General features: G+C 40.3%; 1 protein-coding gene across 2 annotated transcripts; it reads left to right on the top strand.

Annotated features, from left to right (window-relative positions):
* The first annotated feature begins 3,262 nt into the window (after positions 1-3,262).
* Positions 3,263-23,033, top strand: plpp2b (phospholipid phosphatase 2b). Of its 2 annotated transcripts, none has more exons than XM_084921789.1 (6): positions 3,263-3,542; positions 13,146-13,297; positions 13,485-13,747; positions 13,960-14,017; positions 15,014-15,190; positions 16,113-23,033. In XM_084921789.1, exons 2-6 carry the CDS (start codon positions 13,166-13,168, stop codon positions 16,266-16,268), a joined length of 786 nt encoding a protein of 261 aa, XP_084777915.1. In that variant the 5' UTR covers positions 3,263-3,542; positions 13,146-13,165; the 3' UTR covers positions 16,269-23,033. The 2 variants fall into 2 exon arrangements, with proteins under 2 accessions (XP_084777915.1, XP_084777916.1); XM_084921790.1 differs by lacking the exon at positions 3,263-3,542 and adding an exon at positions 3,699-3,768.
* Positions 23,034-23,168: the final 135 nt, after the last annotated feature.

The raw sequence follows: 23,168 nt of genomic DNA, 5'->3' as shown, positions 1-23,168 counted from the left end.
TTCCAATTTGTCATTTTCATTGTGTTTAACCGCACAGAGCCTCTCCAGTATTTACTTTTTCTTTCATTCTTGAAGAGATTCTGGCGTTCCCGTCGTAAGGCATCACTGTGATGACTCAAGGCCTCTTTTGACACTACACTGTTGTGGTTTCTTGCGGAGATTTTGCTCTGGATGTGTCTGTGGATCTCCTGAATCTCCTGTTGCAAAGCTTCATTCTGCTGCTTTTGTGACATCCAGTGAGTTTGGTTGTTCATGCTTGTCCTTGAGTTGCTGGATTTCCTTTTGCATTGCTGTGTTCTGTTGTCTAATTTTCTCTGTGGACTTTTTAATCTCACCACACATTTCCTCAAAGGCTATTTTGTTGTGGACCTCTTCCTCTATGTGCTCAAGTTCATTATTGAGCACCTCATGCTGCTGGTTTATGGCTTCACGTTCTGCTTTAATTTAATTAAAGTCAGTGGCCATGGCTATGTCTTTCAGGCTTTTGTTAAATTTGTTGCTACAGAGTATGAATTTTATAGTTCAGCTCCTCATTAGCTTTAGAAATTTCATCAGAAAAGCTGTGACTCTGGAACAGTTTGTTGAGCTCATGAATTTGGAGTTGCAGGGTGTCAAGCTGCCAGCTGATGGCTTGCAGCCTCACATTAATGGTGCTGTAGCTGGCTGCTTCACCTCTCTGTTCCTGGTGGAGGTCTGTGTTGGCACACCCTGCAGACTCCTGTTGGCTGCAAATCACTTTTTGCTTTCTTAAAGCTGGTCAGTGAAATATGCCTGTCTGTATTATATTTACTACAGCTACATAAAAATAATAAGAGACTGATCGCACTCAAAAACGCTTGGTGTCCATAACTGTAACGGTACAATCTTCAAAATGCAAAGCAAGTTTCCCAACAAACATGAATAATAGTTCCACTGATTTTAGCATGTTAACAATTTCCCTGCAGTGTTCATGAATGTGTCAGTTTAAGAGGAATAATATTTCTGCAGTATTCTTGGTGTTTTATACGACAATCTGCTCCTTGTGCATAGTTCTCCATCTCTATATTGATGTGTTTGAATTTCTTGAGTTTTCACTTCAAGTTTCTAGTTTGTATTGTAAAAATATATTATATATATTTCATACTTTATATTGTAAAAATGAGACCCAACAATATTAGAAAGAAAACCTCAACAATCAGATTATCCCCTGTAAGTGTGGACTTGGTGACAGTGGGGAAGAAAAACCTCCGTTAAACAGTAAGAAAGCTCCAGCAGAACCAGGCTCATGGAGGAGCAAACTTAGGGCATAGTGAGAGAAGAGCAAAACTCACATTGCTGGAAAGACAGGACACAATTTAATGACATGTAGTAGAGTTGTATACAGGTGTGAAGATGGGTATTTAATTAAACCGTCAGCGCTTAATTAAGAACTGTATTTTTTCTTTATAACATTATAAATTTCTACAAACGTCATCTTTGCCACCACATCCTCTGCAGTGGATCAGCATAACTCACTGATCTACACGCTCAGGTCAGTAGTGTACATATTTAATGTCATACCTGAAATTTGATTCTGTTCATCTGGATGCAGCATTTAATAAATTAATAAATTAATTAATAAATTAGCGCCAAGTTATCTTAGTGAACTTCTCAAACCACATACTCCTGCTAGAACACTCAGATCTGCCACTCAACTACTTCTGACCCAACCCAGATCTTGGCTGAAGTCCCGGGGTGACCGTGCGTTTGCTCTGGCTGCCCCGGTACTGTGGAATACCCTTCCTCTCGACCTCCGCGCATCTGATTCCATTGCACTGTTCAAATCACGACTAAAAACCCACTTATTCAATCTTGCCTTTCCCTCTAGTTAATATTTCTTTTATGATTTTATATTATGCACTTTTATGCTCATTTAAATTCTTGTTTGCTCTGTACCTGTTGCTTTCCTATGTATCAGTGACAGCTACCTGCTTGCATACTTAGCACTTGCTTTGGTCCTATTTCTATTATCCTCCTCCTATTCTCTATCTTACTTGTTAAGCACCTTGGCATACCCTTGGTTTTTAAGTGTGCTTTATAAATAAAGTTTATTATTATTATTATTTCTATGAAAAAGGGGTGTCCAGATGGGATTTCCTTTTCTGGATTGTTGAGCATGAACAAGTACCACAACCATTCATTCCCGTATGAATGTACACTACACTTGTGAAGCAGTTGCCTGTTCAGTATATGAATGACTCTGTGAATCCCTGTTTCTAGCTTCAGTACTGTAAACTGGGGGCGAATGGGTTTGGGGGGAGGATCATATTTCTGGCTTCTTCTGGCACCTAAAAGAAGCCGTCTATGGTTAGGAACAACCAGAAGGGGGCAGAGAAGCCATAGCTTTAAAACGACTCCAAGTATGCAGCTCTCTGTTGTTCTGTGTGTTGTTGTTGTTTACTTTGCACGCTATAACATTTTAATTTATCTACTGAGTTGATTTTACTGCTTAAAAACGTGTAAAATTCAAGTAAAGCTTCAGTGTGTGCATGCAAGATTATCTGCTTAACTCAAGGATGCTGAACTAATATACTTCGGGGGGTAAACGTGGTGTTTGGCATGCAAACAGAGTGAACTGTTAATGCACACTCATGACTTAAAGCTCTACACACATGACTGCATGCAGACAGCAAACCTTGTAATGACTGGCGGTGGGGAAACATCCGGACTGCCTGGGGCATAAAGCACTGTGGCCTGGAGTCCTACTGATGTAAAGTCATGCTAATTTTGCTTCAGCCGCAGGATGCCTTGTAAAAATCTCCCTGGTTTTGTTGGGATGAAAATTCTGTCTTCTACCACGTGTGCTCAGTCCTAACTGATATAAAAGGGTTGGCTAATATGTTTACTTCTTAGCCATATTTTAATATCTCTCTTTTATATGTGTGAGAGGGGTTTGGGGGAAGAAAGATCTCAAGAGAAAAGGGCACCAAGTTTGTTGTGTGGGTGTGATTTAAGAAATGGGAGCTGAATATTCACGTGAGGCTGCTTTAGTTCATTTAAGTAAACGTTAATAATTAACCCCATCAGTCAATTCCTTCTGTTAATACATTTATCCGTTTCGGGAAATGTCATCTTCCTTCTTCCTTCGTATTTTAAATCTGAGTGCACTTTTTTCAGCTCCAATTAAAGCAGTCGTCTCTACTGAACATACATGAAAGGCGTAACACTGGCAAAAGCACAAAGAGAAAAAAACGTCTTCTTCCCTGTTTTCTGCGCACATGTGCGCAAAAGCTCGGTGCCTGGTGGCGATCGGATGAAGAGAAGAGCCAAACGAGGAAGCAAGGAGGAGGGATCAGGAGCAGTGGCGTGGTTTGACCGGAGTAAAGAGTTTATTCTGGATTCTGCGGACGCCTCCGTCACTGTTCAATCGGATGGTCTCTCTCTGGTCTTTATTTGATACCCAAATCAGTTATGTGCGCAAAAGGACGCAGAGCGTCAGAGGTGTGCTGCTCCGAAAGGAGTTTGGATAAAGTGGCGCTATAAGAAACTTACACACCTCCGCTGTCACTGTCATCGCAGCACAGGTACGAACCAGGATCCCGGAAGAACTCGTTGTACAGGTTACCCTTTGTTTTTAGAGTTACTTGTACGTTTCTGAGTGAACGAACTCAGATGGACTTGTTTACTTTATTCAAGAAAAAAATTATCTCTCAAAGTTTCTGATTATAAAGTAAATTAGCGGAAAGAAAATGAAGGATCAGAAGAAGAAGAAGCTGTTCGTGGTGGTGGATGTGCTGTGCGTTACAGCTGGTAAGTTAACAACCTGTTCCTTTTATTTAGCACACGGACAATGCGCAAAAGTCGGCAGGCGCCACTGGTAATATACTTGTGGCTACATCCGTTTCTTCTCATAATTCGCTTTTTGTGTGTGTGTTTTGCACCGATAACAGCAGCTTAGGGTCTCTTGTAGTAATGGGAACTCAGCGGTGTTTGTTTATTTGCACGTTAAACTCAAGCGCGATTTTTTTTCATCAGACAAAAGGTTTTCTGGATGGCTGCTGATTTAAATCTCTATTGCTGATCCAGCAGCTGGACTGCCACACTCGGGTCTGGCGCTAACTGAGCAGCCTATCACTCACTTTGTTTATGGAGATCCGGGCTGGGATAACGTCCCGGCCTTAAATGTTGGTGCAATTGCACCATGGCAGAACATGAGAGGAAATCTCAGTGTCATCCTCCTCGCAAGCCTGCATGCTCCAACCTACTCACCAAAACTTTGCAGGACTTTACAGTGCCCCAGGAAGGTGAATATTTGTTTATGGAAATCTGATACGCATGTGTGCGCCCCGCTTATTCCACATATTTTGTCTGCCAGGAATCCTAAAAAGACTGCTCCCCACTTCCTACGTTCGGTGCATTTCTCGACATTTGACTTTCTGCTGCGCTCGGAAACGGATGTTCCGCGTTTAACTTCAGGCAGAATTCGTCCCCCCCACCCCCCCAAGAAACAGTATTTTCTGCTATAACCAATGAACTAATATGTATCGGATTCGTCTCCTCCCTCCTCTGGATAGTGTCAGAAAATGCACCATATTAACAAACATTGTAGTAACAGCTTTCCACTCTGATGAGTGTCTTTTGACATTCATCTTCAAGGTATGGAACACGATTAGGCAGGAAACAATGAATCCATTATTGGAGATTTACACGAACTGTATGAAATTACTTAATCGGTGCAGCTGTATCAATAACTCAATGCATTATAAAGATAATATTAATGTCACCGTATTCAGATTTGCATAATGAAAATAACAATGTACATATTGTACAGACTTTTGACAGACGTGTGAATCTTTTAATAATTAGCTGAGACTCAAAGGGGGTTTGTTAAAAACATATAAATACAGATGCCAAAATAAAAAAAATCACCGGGCTTAATAATCTGCCAAATGTTTTCATCATAAAGATAATGATTAGATCAACTTTATCAAACAAAAAAAACAACAAACATAAAAACTCTGAGCTGACATGTCCAGAAGAAGTTGTTTTCAGATGCGGACACAAGGATAATATGCACATGTGGAATATACCAGTGTGGTGGGAGGTTGGTTCACTGTGTTAATGCCACATGAGCACAACAGCCATCTGTTTTGCAACGGTCTGGTGTTTGGCACCTTGTTTATCACTTGTTTTGTCTCGGTTCTACCGGCGAGGTACAAAAGAGGAAGGAGTTCAGGACAAAGACTTCCAGGGCCCCTACTCCATCCCGGGCTTTACAAAGAGCTTAGGAGTATTTTCCATCAGTGGGAATATCCACAGACTGCTGAACATGATAAGCCTTACCATTTGGTTGTCACAAGTCTGGGATTAATGTCTGGGTTGGGTTGGTCGGATGGTTGGTCAGATCTCGATGGATTATCCCACCCTTTTTGCCTTCGCTTTCCCTACTGCCACCCATGTCATTCACCCAAATAATCGTCAAGTCAACCCCAAGTTTATGTGAGGTTTCCCCAGGCGTGTAATAACAACACGATAGAGCTTATAATTATGCTGACCATTAGCCTGTATGGAAACAGTGTTGAGTTGGGTTTCTTCTGCATTTTCAGACTGTTTACATTTCTTGAATTTGTGAGCCTTTCAAATCAGCGTCTGCCTTTTTCTTCTCTCTGGACTGTTGCTCAGCCGAAGAAATATGTCTCACATTCAGCAGACTGCCTTCATCTATCCTTTGTTCAGGAATCCAAAGGCCAAAATCAATGGTAACATGAAAGAAAGATTTCTTTGGCATGCTCTCTATCTCTTTCACCCTGCCCTGCCCAGGTCGAACTACACTGATAACTGTTGGTATCATATGAATAGATGTGCCTCTGTCTTTTTTGTTGTGGTTTTTTGTTTAATACAGTCCACAACACAGTTACTGAGCACCTTAATGGATGAATGTGGTGTAAAATAGCTGGTTTGTGGTAGTTTACTGATTCCTTCCTACTCGAGGTCTGTCGTATTGTGTATTATTTGTCTAGTTTAAGCTTCCTGTCTCTTTTTCTTTTGTGAGGGACATTTGAGGTTGTTGTACTCGTCAAAGATCTACCTTGGTTTTGAATTTCTTGTTTATTGTGAGCTTCTGGCCTCAGTTCTTCGTCTATTCTTCCTCCCTTCCTCCCACTCTCCCTACCCCGTCTGTGTAAGTCTACACTCAGCACAAATAGATGGTGGGTGTTGGCTCGAGAAAGGAAAGACCGGGTTTTAACCTCTCCCTGCCCACAGCTCTGCAGGTGTAACATGTATGTCACAGCTCACCTCATTTCATGGGTGCTCCTGTTGGACAAATTAATGACATTTTGAATCGTGAGTAATGCGCTCGATAATACACCAGGCCAATAGACTAAATGGCCTTGGGGTGAGGCACTGCCAACACATTCTTGTTTTCCCATGTGTCCGCTCGTTATTGTCTGTAAGATTGTGACAAACCTGTTCTGTGTCATTGATTGCTGACCCACTTACAAAACGTGTTATGTATGTATTGTACAGTATGTAAAAGTTCCTTTTTTTCTTTTTAACCTTCAGAAACATACCTGCATTTCTTAAAATGGTGTTAGAGTCCATCCATCTCTTCTGCTTATTCTAATAAGGGTCACGGGGGCTGGAGCCTATCTCTAAGATTTACAGTATTTTATAATTTTGTTTTCAGAGAATTGTATACTTATCACTTATCACTCTGCATTTGTTGGTTTCTTTTGCACAGCTAAAGAACAATGGCAGCAGAGTTTTTGATTTTCGCCTAACCTGCACATATCAAGTTGTTCTCAGTATTTTATATGATCACAATCACAGTGACACATACAATAGCGCTTGCTCACAGATTCCCACGGCAGGAAAACTATCAGACTGTCTACGCATTTCATTGCATTTTCTACTCTAAATGCACTCTGTCCCCTTGCTGTGTTGCTTGCCAACCCTTGTTAGTTTGTCGGTGAAGCCATCCAGCGGCGTCTCTCATGTGGTTTTTGTTGGTAAGACTGATTGGCTTGAGTTCTCAGAGCAAAGCTATGAAGATGCTTGATGGGAATGGTTTTCTTTAGGAGAGCCATGTCATGGAAACTGAAGCCCTTTTAAACAAACAGACACGTTCCACTGAAAGAACTTAGTTTCTTTATATTTTGGTTGCTGGTATTCAAATTATTTTAAATCGTTGCAAGTGAGGTTGAGCGTGGAATTCAGGTATTTTATAGGCATACATTGATTATTTTTGACTGTTTGTTTCTACAGTTTTTTAAAGTTTTTATTTGTATGTTCTTTTATGTAGCTCTGCCATATCGACATCCAATATTCTATTTTTCTGTATATTTATTGATGTTTATTACAGGATACCTACTGCTCTTTGCAGATCTATGTTATTATTTTGGACTTTACCAGAGCTTAGCATGATTCACAGTTCAAAATAATCTTTGTTTTGGTGTAACCCCCCAATTCGTGCACTCTGGAAAAAGCTCTATAAGCACTTCTCTCCTTAGGTAACCTTTTTTTCTGAATGATGAACAGCAGGTGTTTGGGGCTGCTGTGCTCACTGCCAGAGCTGTCACTGACATCATATAAAACCTCGAGTATCAAAAATGTAAACAGTGCTGTTTGATCACTAGAAAAAGATACGAGCTGTAAATAAGCCAAACGCAGTCTAAAAGACATGTTTCTTGTTAATGTCGAGCCAAACTAGATTTTAAGGACTAATCCAAACAAACTGGGAACATATAAAGGCAACATCAAATATATACAGGATAAAGTACGACACAGCAAGGCAGCAGCTTATTTAGTAAGGTCAGGATTATTCATTGTAGCTGCACACATCAGACTGCCTTTTAACTCCTCCCGCAGGCCTTTCTGGTTTAGGTTGAAACCTGTGTGGCCTACTTCTTTGATCCCCTCCAAACCCAGACTCTTTGATTGCTCACCCAGATTTAGCTGCTCTCCCACCACTCGCACAGCCTCGCCTGCCGCCATGTCTCCTTCTGCTCTGCTTGAAGCTAAGCACGCGTAAATGATGGACGGAGTGAAACAGTGGGATTAAAAATAAAGAATGGACCACAGCAGCAGCAGGATTTGGTGTGACTGGTGAAGTTGGGCGTTCCTCATGTGAATTAGAATTCCAGAGGCCTACGCCGGCAGAGGTTGTAGGCTCAGCACATACCTTCCACATTAGTCAGTCCAGCTTGGAGGGGCGACAGTTAGAAGGAGAGAGAGCTTTAGCTGGTTTTTTAACTGCAACACATCTTCTTGAGCATGACCTGCTTTGACATAAAAGCATGTTTGAATTGGAGGGAACAAACAAAGGAGAGAAATTTTTATTTAAAGGAATAAAAAGTGGAAACACTCCAGCTAAAAGAAAGGGGGGGGGGGGGGGGGGGGGGGGGGAGCCTCCCTCTGTCCTCATCCACACAGGGTGGAATTGGAAGCAGTCAGGAATTGAGTAAATGACTAAAGAGTGACACAGATTTCTAAGAAGTGGTGAAATGTGAGATGAAACTAAAACAGTCAACAGGAAGAAAAGAAGGCTAGAAATACAATAAGAAGAAGGTGACCTTCATGCTGCAAAGACAGGAAACCAGAGTGGAAGAAATTAGATGGAAGGGCAAATGTTCCAGCTACGACCCCGAAGGAAAGTTTTAGGCCCCGCAGGGCAGCCTAAGGGCATGGGAACACCCATCTCACGCCACACACAGGCTATGCACTCTTTAGGTATGCATAATAAAAACCCAGACTGTATGTTTTTCAAATTAGGGAACATAATTGTCCATCTGTGTGGTTATGCAGGTGCAGCAAGTTATGTCAGAGAAACCACGGTGAGTAGGTGTCAGCTATTCTCAAACTGTGACTTCCAGATAATCATGGAAGTTTGACTCAAGGGACTAAGGTCTCCAGGGCAGAAAAATGGACCCTGTACAGCAAATACATGTAGACATGAAAAGGAGGGAAGGGAAATGGAAGAAAAAGACCTAAGCTAGCAGAGGATGTGACGGGCCTTGAATGTCAGCACCAGAGTGCGATTGTGGTCCAAATGGTCCTGCATAATTGCACATCTACCAGCTAAATAAAGCATCACCCAGTGAGGCCTCTATATTTACAACAGAGGGAGAAGTGTGTGGGAGGACACTGTGATCGAGTGAGTGACAGAAAGAGAAGAATGAATGGCTTTAACCATGATAGAGAAACAGGGGGAGAGGATGTGATTCAGCAGCAGTGGAAAGAATGAACATGCTGGTGTTGTTCATGTATCAATTAATGCAGAAATCTCCCTCTGACTGAGCTGGATTCTTCAGACAGTCATTCTCAGTTACTCTCATATAGCTTCATTTTGCTCTAGTATCCATTGTAGCAGTGGGAGTCACCAAGGTATTACTGCAAAGTGGAACCAAAAACTCTAAAGTGAACCTTCTTTAAACGGAGGCAGAACGACTGCACATTAGAGGCTCAGGCAGGAGCGTTTCCTGGCCACATTTTCCTCCCTCAATCTTTGGAGGAAACATTCAAAAACAAGGCTTTCCGCACGCTAAAGAAATAAGTCTACTCTTTTTATTGTTACTTCCAAGTATTCTGTGTTCTTTCAGATTTTCTCAACAGAAAAATCTCCAGCAGAGTCGGAGACACTGCTCGGTCTTTAAGTGGAGGCAGCTCTGGAGCAATGTCAGTTTGGGTTGTGGGATTGTCTCGTGGTATGCTGGAGGCCTATTTTGTGTGCCGATGGGTCTAATTTTGTCTGAAAACTGTGTTGGAGTATGTCTGCTTTTCCAGAGACTGGCTGGTTTGTTTTTTGCAGATATTATACGCAGGGGGACTGCTCATGAGACACACTCACATACGCACCTCAGGGCGTACCATTTATTTTGCCCATGAGAGCAGTCCAGACTCCTTACATCATTTTATTTCTGCCGTTTTCCCCCCTTTTCATCTGAGCTTCTGATTCATGACTTAAAAGTTAAAGGCAGGTGTCAGCTGAATTAGTGCTTCATGGATGAAAACAGACATGAAAAATTAATACTTTTTTTACAACTCAGAGGGGCTTTTTAAAGACCTGCAGGCTGACTTCACTCTGTCCTGTTAAGAGGATTTAGTAAGCATTAAAAAACATAAAGATATTGAGCTGATGAGATGAATACATTTTTGCAGTCAGTAGAATAATGGTGATGATGGACGTGCAAAAGCTGTTCAGCCATGTGTGAATTTGTGCAATATTTCACTAGCTGGCACATCATTTTAAAGGTTTTTTCCCCCTTAATTCTTCTCCTGCTTTGCTGTGATTAATGGCCTGGTTCTATCATGCGACTCCAGCATAGAAATAATTATGTTGTACTGCTGCTTGACATTTACCATTCTGTGTTAGGTAAATAAACATTTCTCTAGAGTTTGTCTAGGCCAATCTTATAAAAACCTTCAAACTTGGTGTTATGTATTCATGGAGGTAGGTTTCATTTAAACCTGACTCTGATTTTAGTGCAACTATTTTTTCCTGACTCCACAGAGAAATAAAAAGTAGTAGTTGTTGATTTTTTTTAAGTTTGCTCCATTCTCTCCAGCTGGTAGCAGGATGCAGGATACAGATGGATAAGCTGCCACCCAAAAGCCACATCAGTAAATCTGCATCAGCGAGCTCCCCTGTGGTGCTTCAGACAGGATGTTAGTTAAATATAAGAGACTGTATTACACTACAGTTATCACAGACAGGATTTGGTGGCTGTAACAGGAAAATGTGTGGAATAGGACTTTAAAATCCTGGTTTACCACATCCTGCACACTGGGGTCCTGTGCTCATGCAGTGATTGGTGGGAATCTGCCACACAGTGAAAGGTGACAACCAGCTGCTGCTTGTAATGATATTGGTATTAGAAAGGGGGGATGGGGGGTAAATGCACTTAAACTGCCTGTACGCACTAAAATTACTTAAACATTTATGGCTGCTGCATGTAACAATAGTTGCATGTTTTGGAAAGTGTTTCTGATTGTTTTTACGGATGGTGGGAAAGCTTCCCACGCCCTCCCCAGGGTACTTTGATTAGAAAGACTAGTCTGGCAAAAGGCTTTTAAATAAAGTTACTTTGTGACTGAACACTGTCTTTGTTAAAGGTAACATCTCTACTTTTTTTCCTTCAATGTTTGTCTAGTCTAAATCCAGCTCCATCAAGGCCAGGTCAGCAGGAGTCAATGCACAATCATGTGTTTATCCAATTGAGCACTATTGTTTATTCTGCTCTCAGCACAAAGCCTGTATTTTGCTGCTGCCTTTGCTCACTGAGCCCATAACACCCTTTGTCCACAGGTGTGCAGGCGACATGTCTCTATATCCCATCTCATCCCGTGTCACCTTCGACATAGAGCGATAAGATCAAGTGCATGTTATTCTTCTTCTGTCATCATACATGGCCTGTTGCTGAGAATACTGAACAATAGCGAGGGGTATTTCTAAGAATTTAACCGAGTTGTTAAATGTACCGAAGTGACAGTTTTCGGGTCCACTTACAAACTAAGTAGTGCTTTTCTTTGTGACAGTGTTCACACATTTGCAGTAGGCTGTTCTCCTATATCTGTCACGAGGTGGAATTAAACATGGAATCAACAGAGCATTTATCTCAGCTGAATCCCAATCCACCTTCCTGTTGTATATTTTCCTTTAGTTTCAGTCTTAATGGTCTCTCATCAGTCAGGCTCACTGGAAGTCTTCCTAGAAATATGTCAAGGGCAGACTTTTTTTGCTTTTAAATGGGAGGGGTGCACAGTTCATTTACACAGAAATTCAATGCTATTGGTGAGTGAACTTTTCAAGTTCTTGCAATGCTTTTGCATTGCTGTTTTTGTTGCATTTCGCATGCAGGCGCTTGGTATTTTCACAGTGGGCCCAAGACTGTCTGCCTTCTATGGATAGCAGTAGTGGGTATTAGGGTGGAGAACACATTCCTTACTAGGGCTGGAACACCTGATCATTTTCAGCCATTTGTCAGTTGATTGTTTAGTCTTTGACTTCTCTAATGAATGTCAGAAATACCCGTAACCCTATAAAACTACAAATTTGCAGTGCCATGTAAGGGACAAAAGATACCTATTCCCTGCATTTCTAGGATGTTATGTGTCATATATGTGCTATATAATATGTCCAACCAATAACTGGATAATGTATTAGTTATTTCTTGAACATTAATTACTTTACTATTCCCATCAACAAGCCCAAGGTTGGATCAAATACCTCCAGTTTCTGCACCTGTGCATATAAGGCCTTTGTCTCACATATTGTCTAAATCTCCCTAGAGTCATTCTTCACCACTCTGCATTGTAGCCTTGAAAGGGGATCGCCAAAGACAGCTAGTAGAAGCTCGTTTTAATTGGGTCACATTGCTAAGATGTAGAAATAAGTATCAGCTGTTTTTCAGCAGTCTCATATCTTCAAGTTTCATTTGAGCTTCTGCAAATTTAACAGGTTTTTGATTCACATAGTACAAAAGCAATTTGCAAAATGTATTCAGAAACTGTTTATTAGTTCTTCACATTCTGAAATGTGCCTGTTAGTGAGTGTCTGTTAGACAGAGAGGAAGATGGTGAGCGTGTGGTTTAGGAATTGAGTTTCCTGAACCTCTCGAGGACATCATGCATTCTCGGGGGAGCTGTAAGCAGCTATATTTGGGCTTATTTTGCACACAACCACATGCCTGCAGGAATTTGTGTACAGTTTTTTAACTGTTTATATTGTACACATGGGTATATGTCTGATGTCTGATCTTTTTTTTTTCTTTTTGCATATGCTCATGAATATAAAATCTATTTCCCACTGTGTATTTTTGCCTACATTTAAAGCACAGAATGTGTTTCTCCTTGTGGGTTGTTTTCATCCTTGTGAACTTAGCATTTATCCTTAGAAAAAAATTTCATCCCCCAAGTTAGGACATGAGGTAATGTCTGAAAAATACAGAAAAATAGCCAAATATGTTTTTCTACCTCATTATTCTTTGATTTTAAAGCACATTAACTTGGATCCGGGATCCTCTTATCCATATCCTGTGCCGCCCAATCACGGCCAAAGCCCAGGAACTTCTGTTACATCACAGTCAAACACCTATGCATCCATCTCATCCCAGCAAGAGCAAAATTTATCCAGATATGCAATTAGTCTAACATAATAAGACTGTTCATCTGGTTTGTTTTCCCTCCAGCGGCACTGCCTTTCATCATTATGACCATTGTCTCCAAGCCATACCAAAGAGGCATTTACTGCAATGATGACAGCATCAAGTATCCCCTAAAACTAGACACCATCACCCCCGGTATGCTGGCAGCTATCACCATCTGCTGCACTCTCGTCATTGTAAGTGTAACAGGACGTTTCATGACACTGTTCTAGCTGACTTTACTCATTTGACACGATCCTATGGTCTTTCTTAAATAAATGAATGCATTTTGCCAGAACTTGACAATGAGTTGATATAGAAGTAGGAGAAGACTTTTTATGTAATGGAGAAATAATCTTTGATTTTTTTATTCTCTCTCCTCAGATCTCATCTGGAGAGGCTTATCTGGTCTACAGACAGAGGATTCAGTCTAACACACAGTTCAATCAGTATATAGCTGCACTCTACAAGGTAGTAGGCACCTTTCTGTTTGGAGGAGCTGTCAGCCAGTCACTTACTGACCTTGCAAAGTACACTATTGGGCGTCCAAGGCCAAACTTCATGGCAGTATGTGCACCGAAAGTCTGCACAGGATACATGCCGGTGATCAACTGCACTGGGACTCCTGAGGATGTCACAGAGTCTAGGTAGGAGGGAAAGAACTTCCATCAGTTTCTTTATAGAGGAAACAAGAACCTCATACTAATTACACAGATTGTAACATACTGTAAAACAAAAAAATCAGACATTGTCTGTGAAAAGGAGGTCTAACACATTTTACATGATATTGATGCTACAAAATGCTACTGTACAAATATCCTGTGTAAAGCAGTTACATCTGAATTGTGTTTTTCTCTAGATTGTCCTTCTATTCTGGTCACTCCTCTTTTAGCATGTACTGCATGCTTTTCCTAGCGGTAAGTACAGAATGTGAGCTTCAAGACATAAAACCCATCTCTCTGTACAGTTAAAAAAAATTAAATAAAAAAACTCCAAAACCTCTGGGCTCCTTTAAGAGCATTCTCATGCATTTAGATCTGTACTCAGAGACATAAAAGGGAAAAGTGGAGTCCAGGGGAAGAATGTAGTGAGACAAATGATCTGGAATAGTCTGCAACCCTTTTCCCAGCAATGATGAAGGCAAAGCACGAGCTCTGACCTGTCTTCCAGGCCTATTCAGCTCATTCCACTTGGCCCCATCTCTTTGTTTTAAAAGGCACCGCAGCTACACAGCAAGCTCCAAGCAAAGCAGCTTTTATTTTTTCAGTTCCAAGAAAAGAGCGTCCAGCTAGTGTCCATTCCTGTCTTTGGCGCTCTCTGTTTTGCCAGGCATATGCTGCAAACAAACATAAAGCTCAGCTGTGACAACCAGCCCTTGTCCTCTGGGCTGCCTTGAAAGAGTATGCTATAGTGCTGAATGCAGCGTAGCTGTATGGCAGGCGGGCGGTGGTGCGATGCCAATTTTTGCACCTTTAACAGCAGCCGAGCAGAGTTTTGAACTATTGCCAGATTCATATTTTGTTGGCATCGGTGCTTTCCAGCATAAATGGGGTTTGAGTCTGTGGAGAACATAAATTAGATTTGTACTCAGCACCTTTTTAAAGTTAAATCTAATTTGAGAGGTGCCAGCTACTGTTTTCACTGCAAACTCAAGCACCAAAATCATAGGCTTTTTTTAAAGGATCCAACCAGTATCTTGATAGTGCTGCAGTTTAAGCACATTTAGAAATGGCAGAAATTTCCCTACTTTACTGTTTTGTTAGCATATCATATTGCAGTTATGATGTATGATGCAGTGTTGCCATAATATAACTGGCGACTATGCTGTTATGTATTGGTGTGATAACCTTTTTAGGTTCCAGCAGTGCTAATAGCATCATTGCTCTCTTTTTCCTCTCTGTTTCCACCTCCAGCTTTACGTGCAGGCGAGATTTGTGGCAAAGTGGGCCAGACTTCTCCGGCCCACCATCCAGTTCTTCCTGGTGGCCTTCGCGGTTTATGTGGGTTACACCCGAGTCTCTGATTACAAGCACCATTGGAGCGATGTGCTGGTGGGGCTGCTGCAGGGAGCGCTTGTTGCTTTGCTAAATGTGAGTCTCCACGGCAACGTCCTACAAGATAAATGCTACAAAAATTTGTGATTTTATAGTAACACAGCCATTACTTTTAAAAGCTTACGCCTGGGAACTTTTGGCAGTTTTTCTTTTTACTTCTCCTCTTGAGAATTTATGATTACATGGAGACTTTTTTTCATTACATTTTTTGTACCACCAGCTTCCTACCTGATGACATATTAACTTTGCATCTTAGTCCTGTGGTTTCCAAGTGCTGGAAAGGCAAACACGGGTGTGACCGTCTAAATCATAAAAATGACATTTAGTGGAAACGTTAGCAGAATAGCTCAAAACATATATTTTATTCCCAAAGTTAAAAGCCATGTAGAGAGGAAGTATGAGTAGAGTGAAGTGTGACAGCAGCATGGTGTGTCTTGATACAAACCCACATACTCACAGCTGGCAGGTAACAAGTCCATTCACCTCCTTCATCCAGCTGGGCTTCTTTATTGTTTGGCCACTTCCCTGTTATGATTGAACCACTGTCAGCTCTGCCTCGTGGAAATTCTGGAGTGGTAGAGCGTGTGTTTGTGTGTCTGTGTGTGTCCATGCATGATTAATTGGGATGTGAGCCTGCACCTTTGGCCTTCACAGTGCTGCGCGCAATTAGAGACCCTCCTGGGCATAGGATTTTATGGTCTGCAGGGGTTGTGCCTGCTCTCTGTGTGTTCCTCTCTGATGTGTGTGAGAGTCTGCGTTAGTGTGTCATTTAACAGCTGTTCACAGTCCTCTCCAGACATGTGTAATCACAGTTTCCAGCTTTGCCCGACCTCCTCAGTGTCCCTTACTTGTTTATATTCCAATCTCTGTAGCACAAATAATTTTCTAAGTGACCTGCAATCTTGTCTGGCTTCCTTTTTCTGTCCCCTCTTAATCTCTCCTTTCCTCTCCTCTGCAGGTGCACTTTGTGTCGGATTTCTTCGAGAAGTGTCCTAAACGTTCCAAGAGGCCTGGCACTCGCGATAGTGAGGAACCAGAAAGGAAACCCAGTGTGCAGATTGCAGACTCTGAGAACAGCAACCATTACAACTACCACAGTCGTGGCACTGTGTGATAGTGGACTTAGGAACAAAGACTGCAAACCTGCAGACCACAAACCTGTGTGATAGCGTCAAATCCAGGGGCTTCAACCTGGTTAGATCAGGTAATAACCTGGGTTATATGCAATCCTGACTCTTCAGGATGCCTTCTGTCCTGGAACTGTGTCAAATTTTAATGTTTTGGTAAGTTTTGCGATCAGCCCTTTGTATTTGTGTTTTAAAAAAGAAAGGAAAAGCTAGACTTCTGGCCTGTAACTTTCAACCTCTTTTTTCTGCATCAACCACTCACTTTCTACCTGCTCCACTGGACTGAGGGATGCAGCCCATCCCTAGGCACCTGAGACACAACCATGACACTTTTCTCCTGTAAGAGAGAAAGAAGCATATTTTCAAGCTATCATTATTAACAGTAAAGCAAAAAAGCTGCATTAACTGAAACATCACAAACCAAATGCAACATGGGTAACATTGTTACCTGTGTTAGCAATGCAGGCTACAATAGCTGTAAGCTTCCAGTGTCTTTTTCCAGCACACTGACAAAAAAATGTCAGATAAAAGTCTCTCTGCATTTGGGTTGATACATATTCTACTTTCTTTACTCATTACTTGCAAATTAGGGTTGTTATTATTATGCAGTATGCATGTTATCTGTTCCAGAATGGATCAGTGACAGCACCTAGATTTCAGTTATACAGAGCGAATGCAGTGATAACCTAAAAGTGCCTGAAAAGTGCCAAAAACTGCACCAGAATCTGGGCACGGTTTCAGAATTCAAAGCAGCTATTTCACTTCCAGTGAGTTCTTTAATTTTAATTAAAACTACACCGATTAATGGAGCTTTAACATTAGAGTGTATTTTTTGATTTGTGAAAGTAGAAAACCAAATTTGTCTAGAATAATTGTAAAGAGAAGAATGTTCAGGCAGGAATGTTTCTAAGTGTTGGTGGATTCATGTCATTTTGTTGGACCTACAGTAGAAGAATACTGAATTTCTGACTGTTGGTTAACTTATTTTCCTATATAATGCCATCCTGTTGACAGCATGTCTCAAAAGCTAAAATACAGGTTTTTTCCTGGCAGTCGACCAAATCGTGGAGTCCGTGTCACCTCGTTCAACAGAAATCTATGGATCTTGCTGCCTGTTTGATAAACACATTTTTAAAATGCTTAAGTAAATATTACCCGAATTAACAATGTTGTTATAATTTTTTATTACATTGCTGATTTTGTGGTGGTTTTTCTTTGGCTCTGGCTAAAATCTTATTGGCATGTGGCCCTAAAGAAATCCTGAAACGTTAGCTATAGACCATCCAGAGCTGCTTACATGAGCTGTAGAGCCGGTTAACCAACATGGGAAACAAGAACATCCAGTAATGTTTCATAACTGCCGTACAAACAGATCTGTGTCTCTGCTAGAACAAACATTTTGTTCTTAAAGTGCTAGACAGGTTTACCAGCTGACAACACACTAATTAGATTAGTGCTCATTCATGTTGGCAGACTTCACTAACTGTCATGTGATATCACTGATTTCATTACGTTTAGCATGAAACTGAGCTAAGGTGAGGACACATCGAATCTTCAGCTTTTAGGCTCATGTCCAGACTGGAAAGTTTCTGAAATGTAAACATGTAATTGTGGATTAGATTAATGATTTTTTTGATCACCTATGTGAAATGGACTGCAGTAGCAGACACCATTGATGCCTGTAGCTTTTATTTCTGCTGGACTTGATGTGTTATACCACTACTATACAATCAATCAAATATTAAGAAACGTTGCCTCTATCTTGTGTCCCTTTTCCACTTTTTTTCTAATTTTTTGTTAGAAAAAAACATTTTGTTTAGCAAATAATAATCAAAGATGGACGAGACAGCCATTTTGAAAGTGGTTAATAAGTTATTTTGAATATAAAATGTTCTTTATGTACTTTTATAAGGTTGGAAGTGCCAGCTCTAAGGTTTTTTGTGCAATCACCCCAGCTTGCCACTATGAGCCACAAATACTGTATCCATGAATGCTATAAGACATGTTTTTAAGTTTTGTGAAGGACGTGCGTGTTTATACACCTATATTTGAAATAAATAACAGACAACAACAAAAAGAATGATTAATATATAAATTGTATGCTTTTATTTCAAATGTAGGGATGTTTTAGTCTTACCTGTACAGTGTGCTTTGGCCCGGGATTTCTCAGACTGGTGCCTGCTGGATTTGCTACACAAACAAATCCAATTCCAGGTCCAAACGGATGCCAGATGCCTTGGCAGGGCTCTTAAATGGCTGCTGTAATGATGAAGAGTTACATACCCAGCTGTGTATTTGAAGCTTGTAACACTGCTCTGGTTCCACTTCAAACATTGGTCCATGTTCCTTTTCCCCTTCCTGTGCTGATGAATGGTGTGCATAAGGTCTCATGTGTAGATCTTGTACAGTGTATAAACAAGCACAGGGATGATGGACAATAGATCAGACAGACCACAAACCTGATAGGCTGATGGACTTGGTGAGAAAAGAACACAGAGGGAATCTTAACTGGCAGTGACTGTGAGGCCCCAAAGCTGTGCTGTAGTGGGGGTGGGGTATCCCATGGCAAACCTTGGTCCACAGGGATTTCCACACATTTAAAGTGCACATTTACAACAAGAAGCATCTGGAAGTGGTTGCACAGATGTGCAATGCTCTGCTTGTGCTTGCTACTTATATCTAAAGCATGTGTATATAACTCAACCTGACGAATGGCAGAAAATGAGGATGAGGGTGTAGAGGTATCATGGTGTTCGACTCCCCTCAAGCTTTTTGGAAACTAAAGTTCTCAGCTGGCGATATGTCTCCATGTGTATGCTTTATTGGTTTAATACTTTAGATTTGATACTTCTGTTTATATATCGACTTGTGCCTGTGGTTCATGTTGTGTTTGCTTGTGTGTAACCTATAGATTATATCTATAGTCTTTAAAGCAGCAAATTTTAAATAAAGTTATAATTTACACTTCAAATGTATTGTTGGAATGTATCTCTTTAGCATGACTGATGTTACAATACAAGCAGACCTGACTATGAAAAGTGTTAAATATAAGATTTGAAGCTTCATAGATTTCATATATAATATAGATATTGCCATGCTTTATAAAGGCATTACTTCAGGTTTAGGTTGCTGAAGAGAGTTATGTGAAAGAATCACAAGGTACTGAGCCATAATTCTAGCTCTTAGATACTGTTAATATTTCACGTGTTCTCAGTGTTATATAGGCCAGTTTTGACTCAAGAATTACTAATAATGATTGTGTGTAATTAATCTTAAATTAGAAATCTATTTGAAATATTAGATATTGAAATGTCAGTCCCTCTGACTTTAGTAATGATTGATCCTTATTGAAAGTTTCAGAGACACGAGATGGCATCTATCATTAAATTTCCCAAACCTCTACTGCTCAGTTGACTTCTGTTCAATTCAGTTTTATTTATATAGCATCAAATCACAACAACAGTTGCCACGTGCTTTATATTGTAAGGACCCTACCATAGAGAGAAAACCCCAATTAACCAAACAATGAGCACTTGTTGAGAGTGGGAAGGAAAAACTGAATTTTAACAGAAAGAAACCTTTTCTGCCAGAGGTTTGACGGTGTGACAAAAGACACACTGTGAAAAAGAGATTAATAATAGTAATTAAATGCAAAGTGGTGTATAAATACATAGTGAGTGAAGAAGAAGAAGCTCTCAGTGCATCGGGGGAAACCCTCAGCAGCCAAGACTTATTGCAGCATAACTCAGGGAGGATTCAGGGCCACCTGATGCTGCGAATAAGCTGCATCAGCTGTAATGTTCGTTTTTTGTAAAGCACTTTTTAAATGAGAATGAGTTCACTGCGTCGACAGGCTGGAGTCAAAAACGGATTTTTCCTTGTCTGGCTGAGTTTACTGAGCAGCAGTGCTATTTTATACAATAAAATAATCTCTTTTCCCAGAAACATCCAAACAGTTTACAACACAGCAGGTTTTTAACTCACAGACTGGATTATTTTATATTAGAAGTGAGGAGAAGAAAATGGACAACCTGTTATGCTGTTAACTGTTTGGATGGGATTTTAAATACCTTCATATAATATACTCAGGTGCCTTTAAACCCCTCTGGTTTTATCTCAGCCTGGTTCTAATTTATTTTTAGATTATGTATAGTGCTTGCAGGGGCAGATCTCATGTCTGCATTAGGGCACCCTCTAACCTCTGTATGACCTCTGTTCCATGTGTGCACCATGTAAGATTGGTCCTTTGGTGTTTTACTATTTCATATTTTCAAATGGCAGCAGGTACCTTTCTCTGCAGAAACATGGGAAAATGTGGTTGTAATACAAATATTTCTTTTTGACAGTGTCAAGGTTTAGTATAATCTCTGTCACCACTGTCCCATAAACAAATACACACAGATAGGGCATGTACTGGTTCACGGTTTCAAGATTCCCTAAACCACAATTTTCCTTGATTTGACCCAGATACAGGTGAAATTTGAACAGGAGCAGCCTCAATATACACAAATTGGTGCACTTGTACAGTGGTGTAAAATTTTAAAAATATTTTCATTTTTGTGTTTTTGTGGTCACTTGTGGAAAAGTCAGTGACTTTTATAGCAAATAAATTACATTTAGGGAATTTTTGCTGCTTTCAAACATCAAAATGGGGAATATTTGACTCACACAGTATGTGAGGTTTCAGATATAGCAAATGCTTTGAGTGCTGCTGCACTGAAATTCTTATTTAGTTTTACCTTGGGAGACATACTGAATAAATGTATTTCTTTTCATCATGAAAAAAAAAAATCCTGTTGCTGATGAATCAGGAAGGGTTAATCAAGTCTCGCTCTGCTGTCTCAGTGCGTCTCGGCTGGAGAATGGAACAAGCCACAAAAATAAACACATATATTTATAACGAAATAAACACTGGACCCACGGGGTACATTTGTGGGAGTTTTGTTGGCAGCGGTACTGAAAACCACTACCATTCCTCATTTAAAACAATATTACTCACTTGCATGTTGTGAAAGTTACGCAGACACAGGGTGATTTTTTTACTGCGATGTCAAAGCAAGTAGAAATGGAAAACACTAAGGTCTTCTATTTACGTGACTATTTAGCCATTTAGCTGCTTCTTCTTCAGGGTGATTTACAATATGTGAGTTCACCGCTGTGTCATTAATTTCTCCAGAGAAATGCATACTATACCCCTACTGAATATATTACCCTGCAGGTCTGGTGAAAAATATAACCGTTTGTGTCACGAGATGTTGGTAACCAGGGCATTTATGAGTTTACTAAACAATTAACTAAAGGTTAATGAAAGATTAAAGAAATATTTCAGGTAGAGTGCAGACAGAAATTCCACTGGTTTTAGATTTTTTTTAAAAAAAGAAGAAGAGGAAGAAATATTCAGTAATGATGGTAGTGATGCATCAAAATCCTAATTTGATTGTGCCTTAACATCCTGTACTTAACTAAAAGTAGTAGTGGTAGTTCCAACCATAGACTCTGTGTATGGTTATGTATACTTAGACCCATGACTCACGCGCTGTTTGGTGAACTCCTGTTTGGATAGTTTTATTTTAGCCCTTTGGCCACTGCTAGTGTTTAGGAAACAGTGGTGTGTAAAGTTATCAGCTAACTAGGAAGCTTGCTTAACAAGCCGTTTCCATAGACCCTGTGTACAGACAGGAGAGTGTGGTGTGCAAAAGTCTATATTATTACCAAAATAAATCATAGAGCTATTCATCACCTGCTCAAGTGTAGCAGAAGTAAGAACAATGTTTTTTGTCAGCTGAATGGGAATAAATAGAAACACTCAAATCTGTACTTAAGCTACTTTCTGCAGTTCCAGTATTTCACTCCTTTCAAGCGCATGTTCAAAAAGCACAAAAACAAAAAACAACAAATGGATCAGATCTACTCTACAGAAACAAGCTGAAAAATATTCCTTAGAAGCCATCACAAACCATGAATGGTCCCGTCCTCCGAGATGGAATTATGTGAATGACTGAGAGTCTGGTGCGAAGTGGCTCTTGAGATGACTGGTTTTGGAAAAACCTCAGCACTGAAAGCAGTAACGCATGACAGAAAAAGACTTAGTTGCCAGTATTTTGATGCTGCGGTAGACAACGCTGGATGTTATATACTCACTTTGGTCAACGTCCCCGTGGAAGATGGCCATATATTTAAAACAGGAAGGGGTGCTGCTTGAAATCCTTTGATCGTGTATTTCGCACAATGAAAATCATCTTATTTAGAACTCTTTTCTTCTTAATTCTGCGTCCCTTTTTTCTCTTCCTCTTGCTGTATCTTTGTAACTATGAGTGAATTTCAGATGGAAAAATTATAGTTTTTAATATAATGAGGGGAAGTGAAAATCAATCACAATAATCTGTATTGTCTATCTATCAGTTTATGGACAGAGAGTAAGGGAGTATGCAAGTAGAAAAGCGAAGGTCGGAATCAGACATGAGCTGTTTTACATAAGCAGAAGTGGCTCCAGTGTTTAATTTAATTGTTCTGTGGCTTCTATTGAGCTGGAACTGATTATATCATATTTTCAGCACTTAAAGGGGGACAGGCATCTAAATCAATTAGTGTTTAGAGTCTCATAACCACAGATATGCATGGGGCACCACTATTGGAACTACTGGTGCTACTGACTGAGAATATCATTTTACTCTGTAAACTTTAGCAGGTTTTTTTTCTTCTTTTTTGCTTTTTGATGCAGAAAACTAGTTTCATCTAGCGCTATTAGTACATTGCTGTATGATGTTAATTTTGAAAATTACCATTTTTTCCCCTCCAGTATTGATTCGGAGGTGTTACAGAGAGCAGCTTTTGTTACTTTCTCATGCTGGAAGCCAGTGGAGACATTTTTAGCTTGGCTCTGTATT

Source organism: Perissodus microlepis, chromosome 23, assembly GCF_051167445.1.
Source record: "Perissodus microlepis isolate ML-2025 ecotype Zambia chromosome 23, ASM5116744v1, whole genome shotgun sequence".
Classification (NCBI taxonomy): Eukaryota; Metazoa; Chordata; class Actinopteri; order Cichliformes; family Cichlidae; genus Perissodus; species Perissodus microlepis.
Note: the sequence above shows the minus strand (reverse complement) of the source record. Positions and strands in the feature narration are given on the sequence as shown.

Coding starts and splice junctions, on each gene's coding strand:
- plpp2b (XM_084921790.1), top strand. CDS start 3,708: ATGAAGGATCAGAAGAAGAAGAAGCTGTTCGTGGTGGTGGATGTGCTG. Junction 3,769..13,145: donor TGTGCTGTGCGTTACAGCTG/GTAAGTTAACAA, acceptor TTTTCCCTCCAG/CGGCACTGCCTTTCATCATT. Junction 15,191..16,112: donor CGCTTGTTGCTTTGCTAAAT/GTGAGTCTCCAC, acceptor TCTCCTCTGCAG/GTGCACTTTGTGTCGGATTT.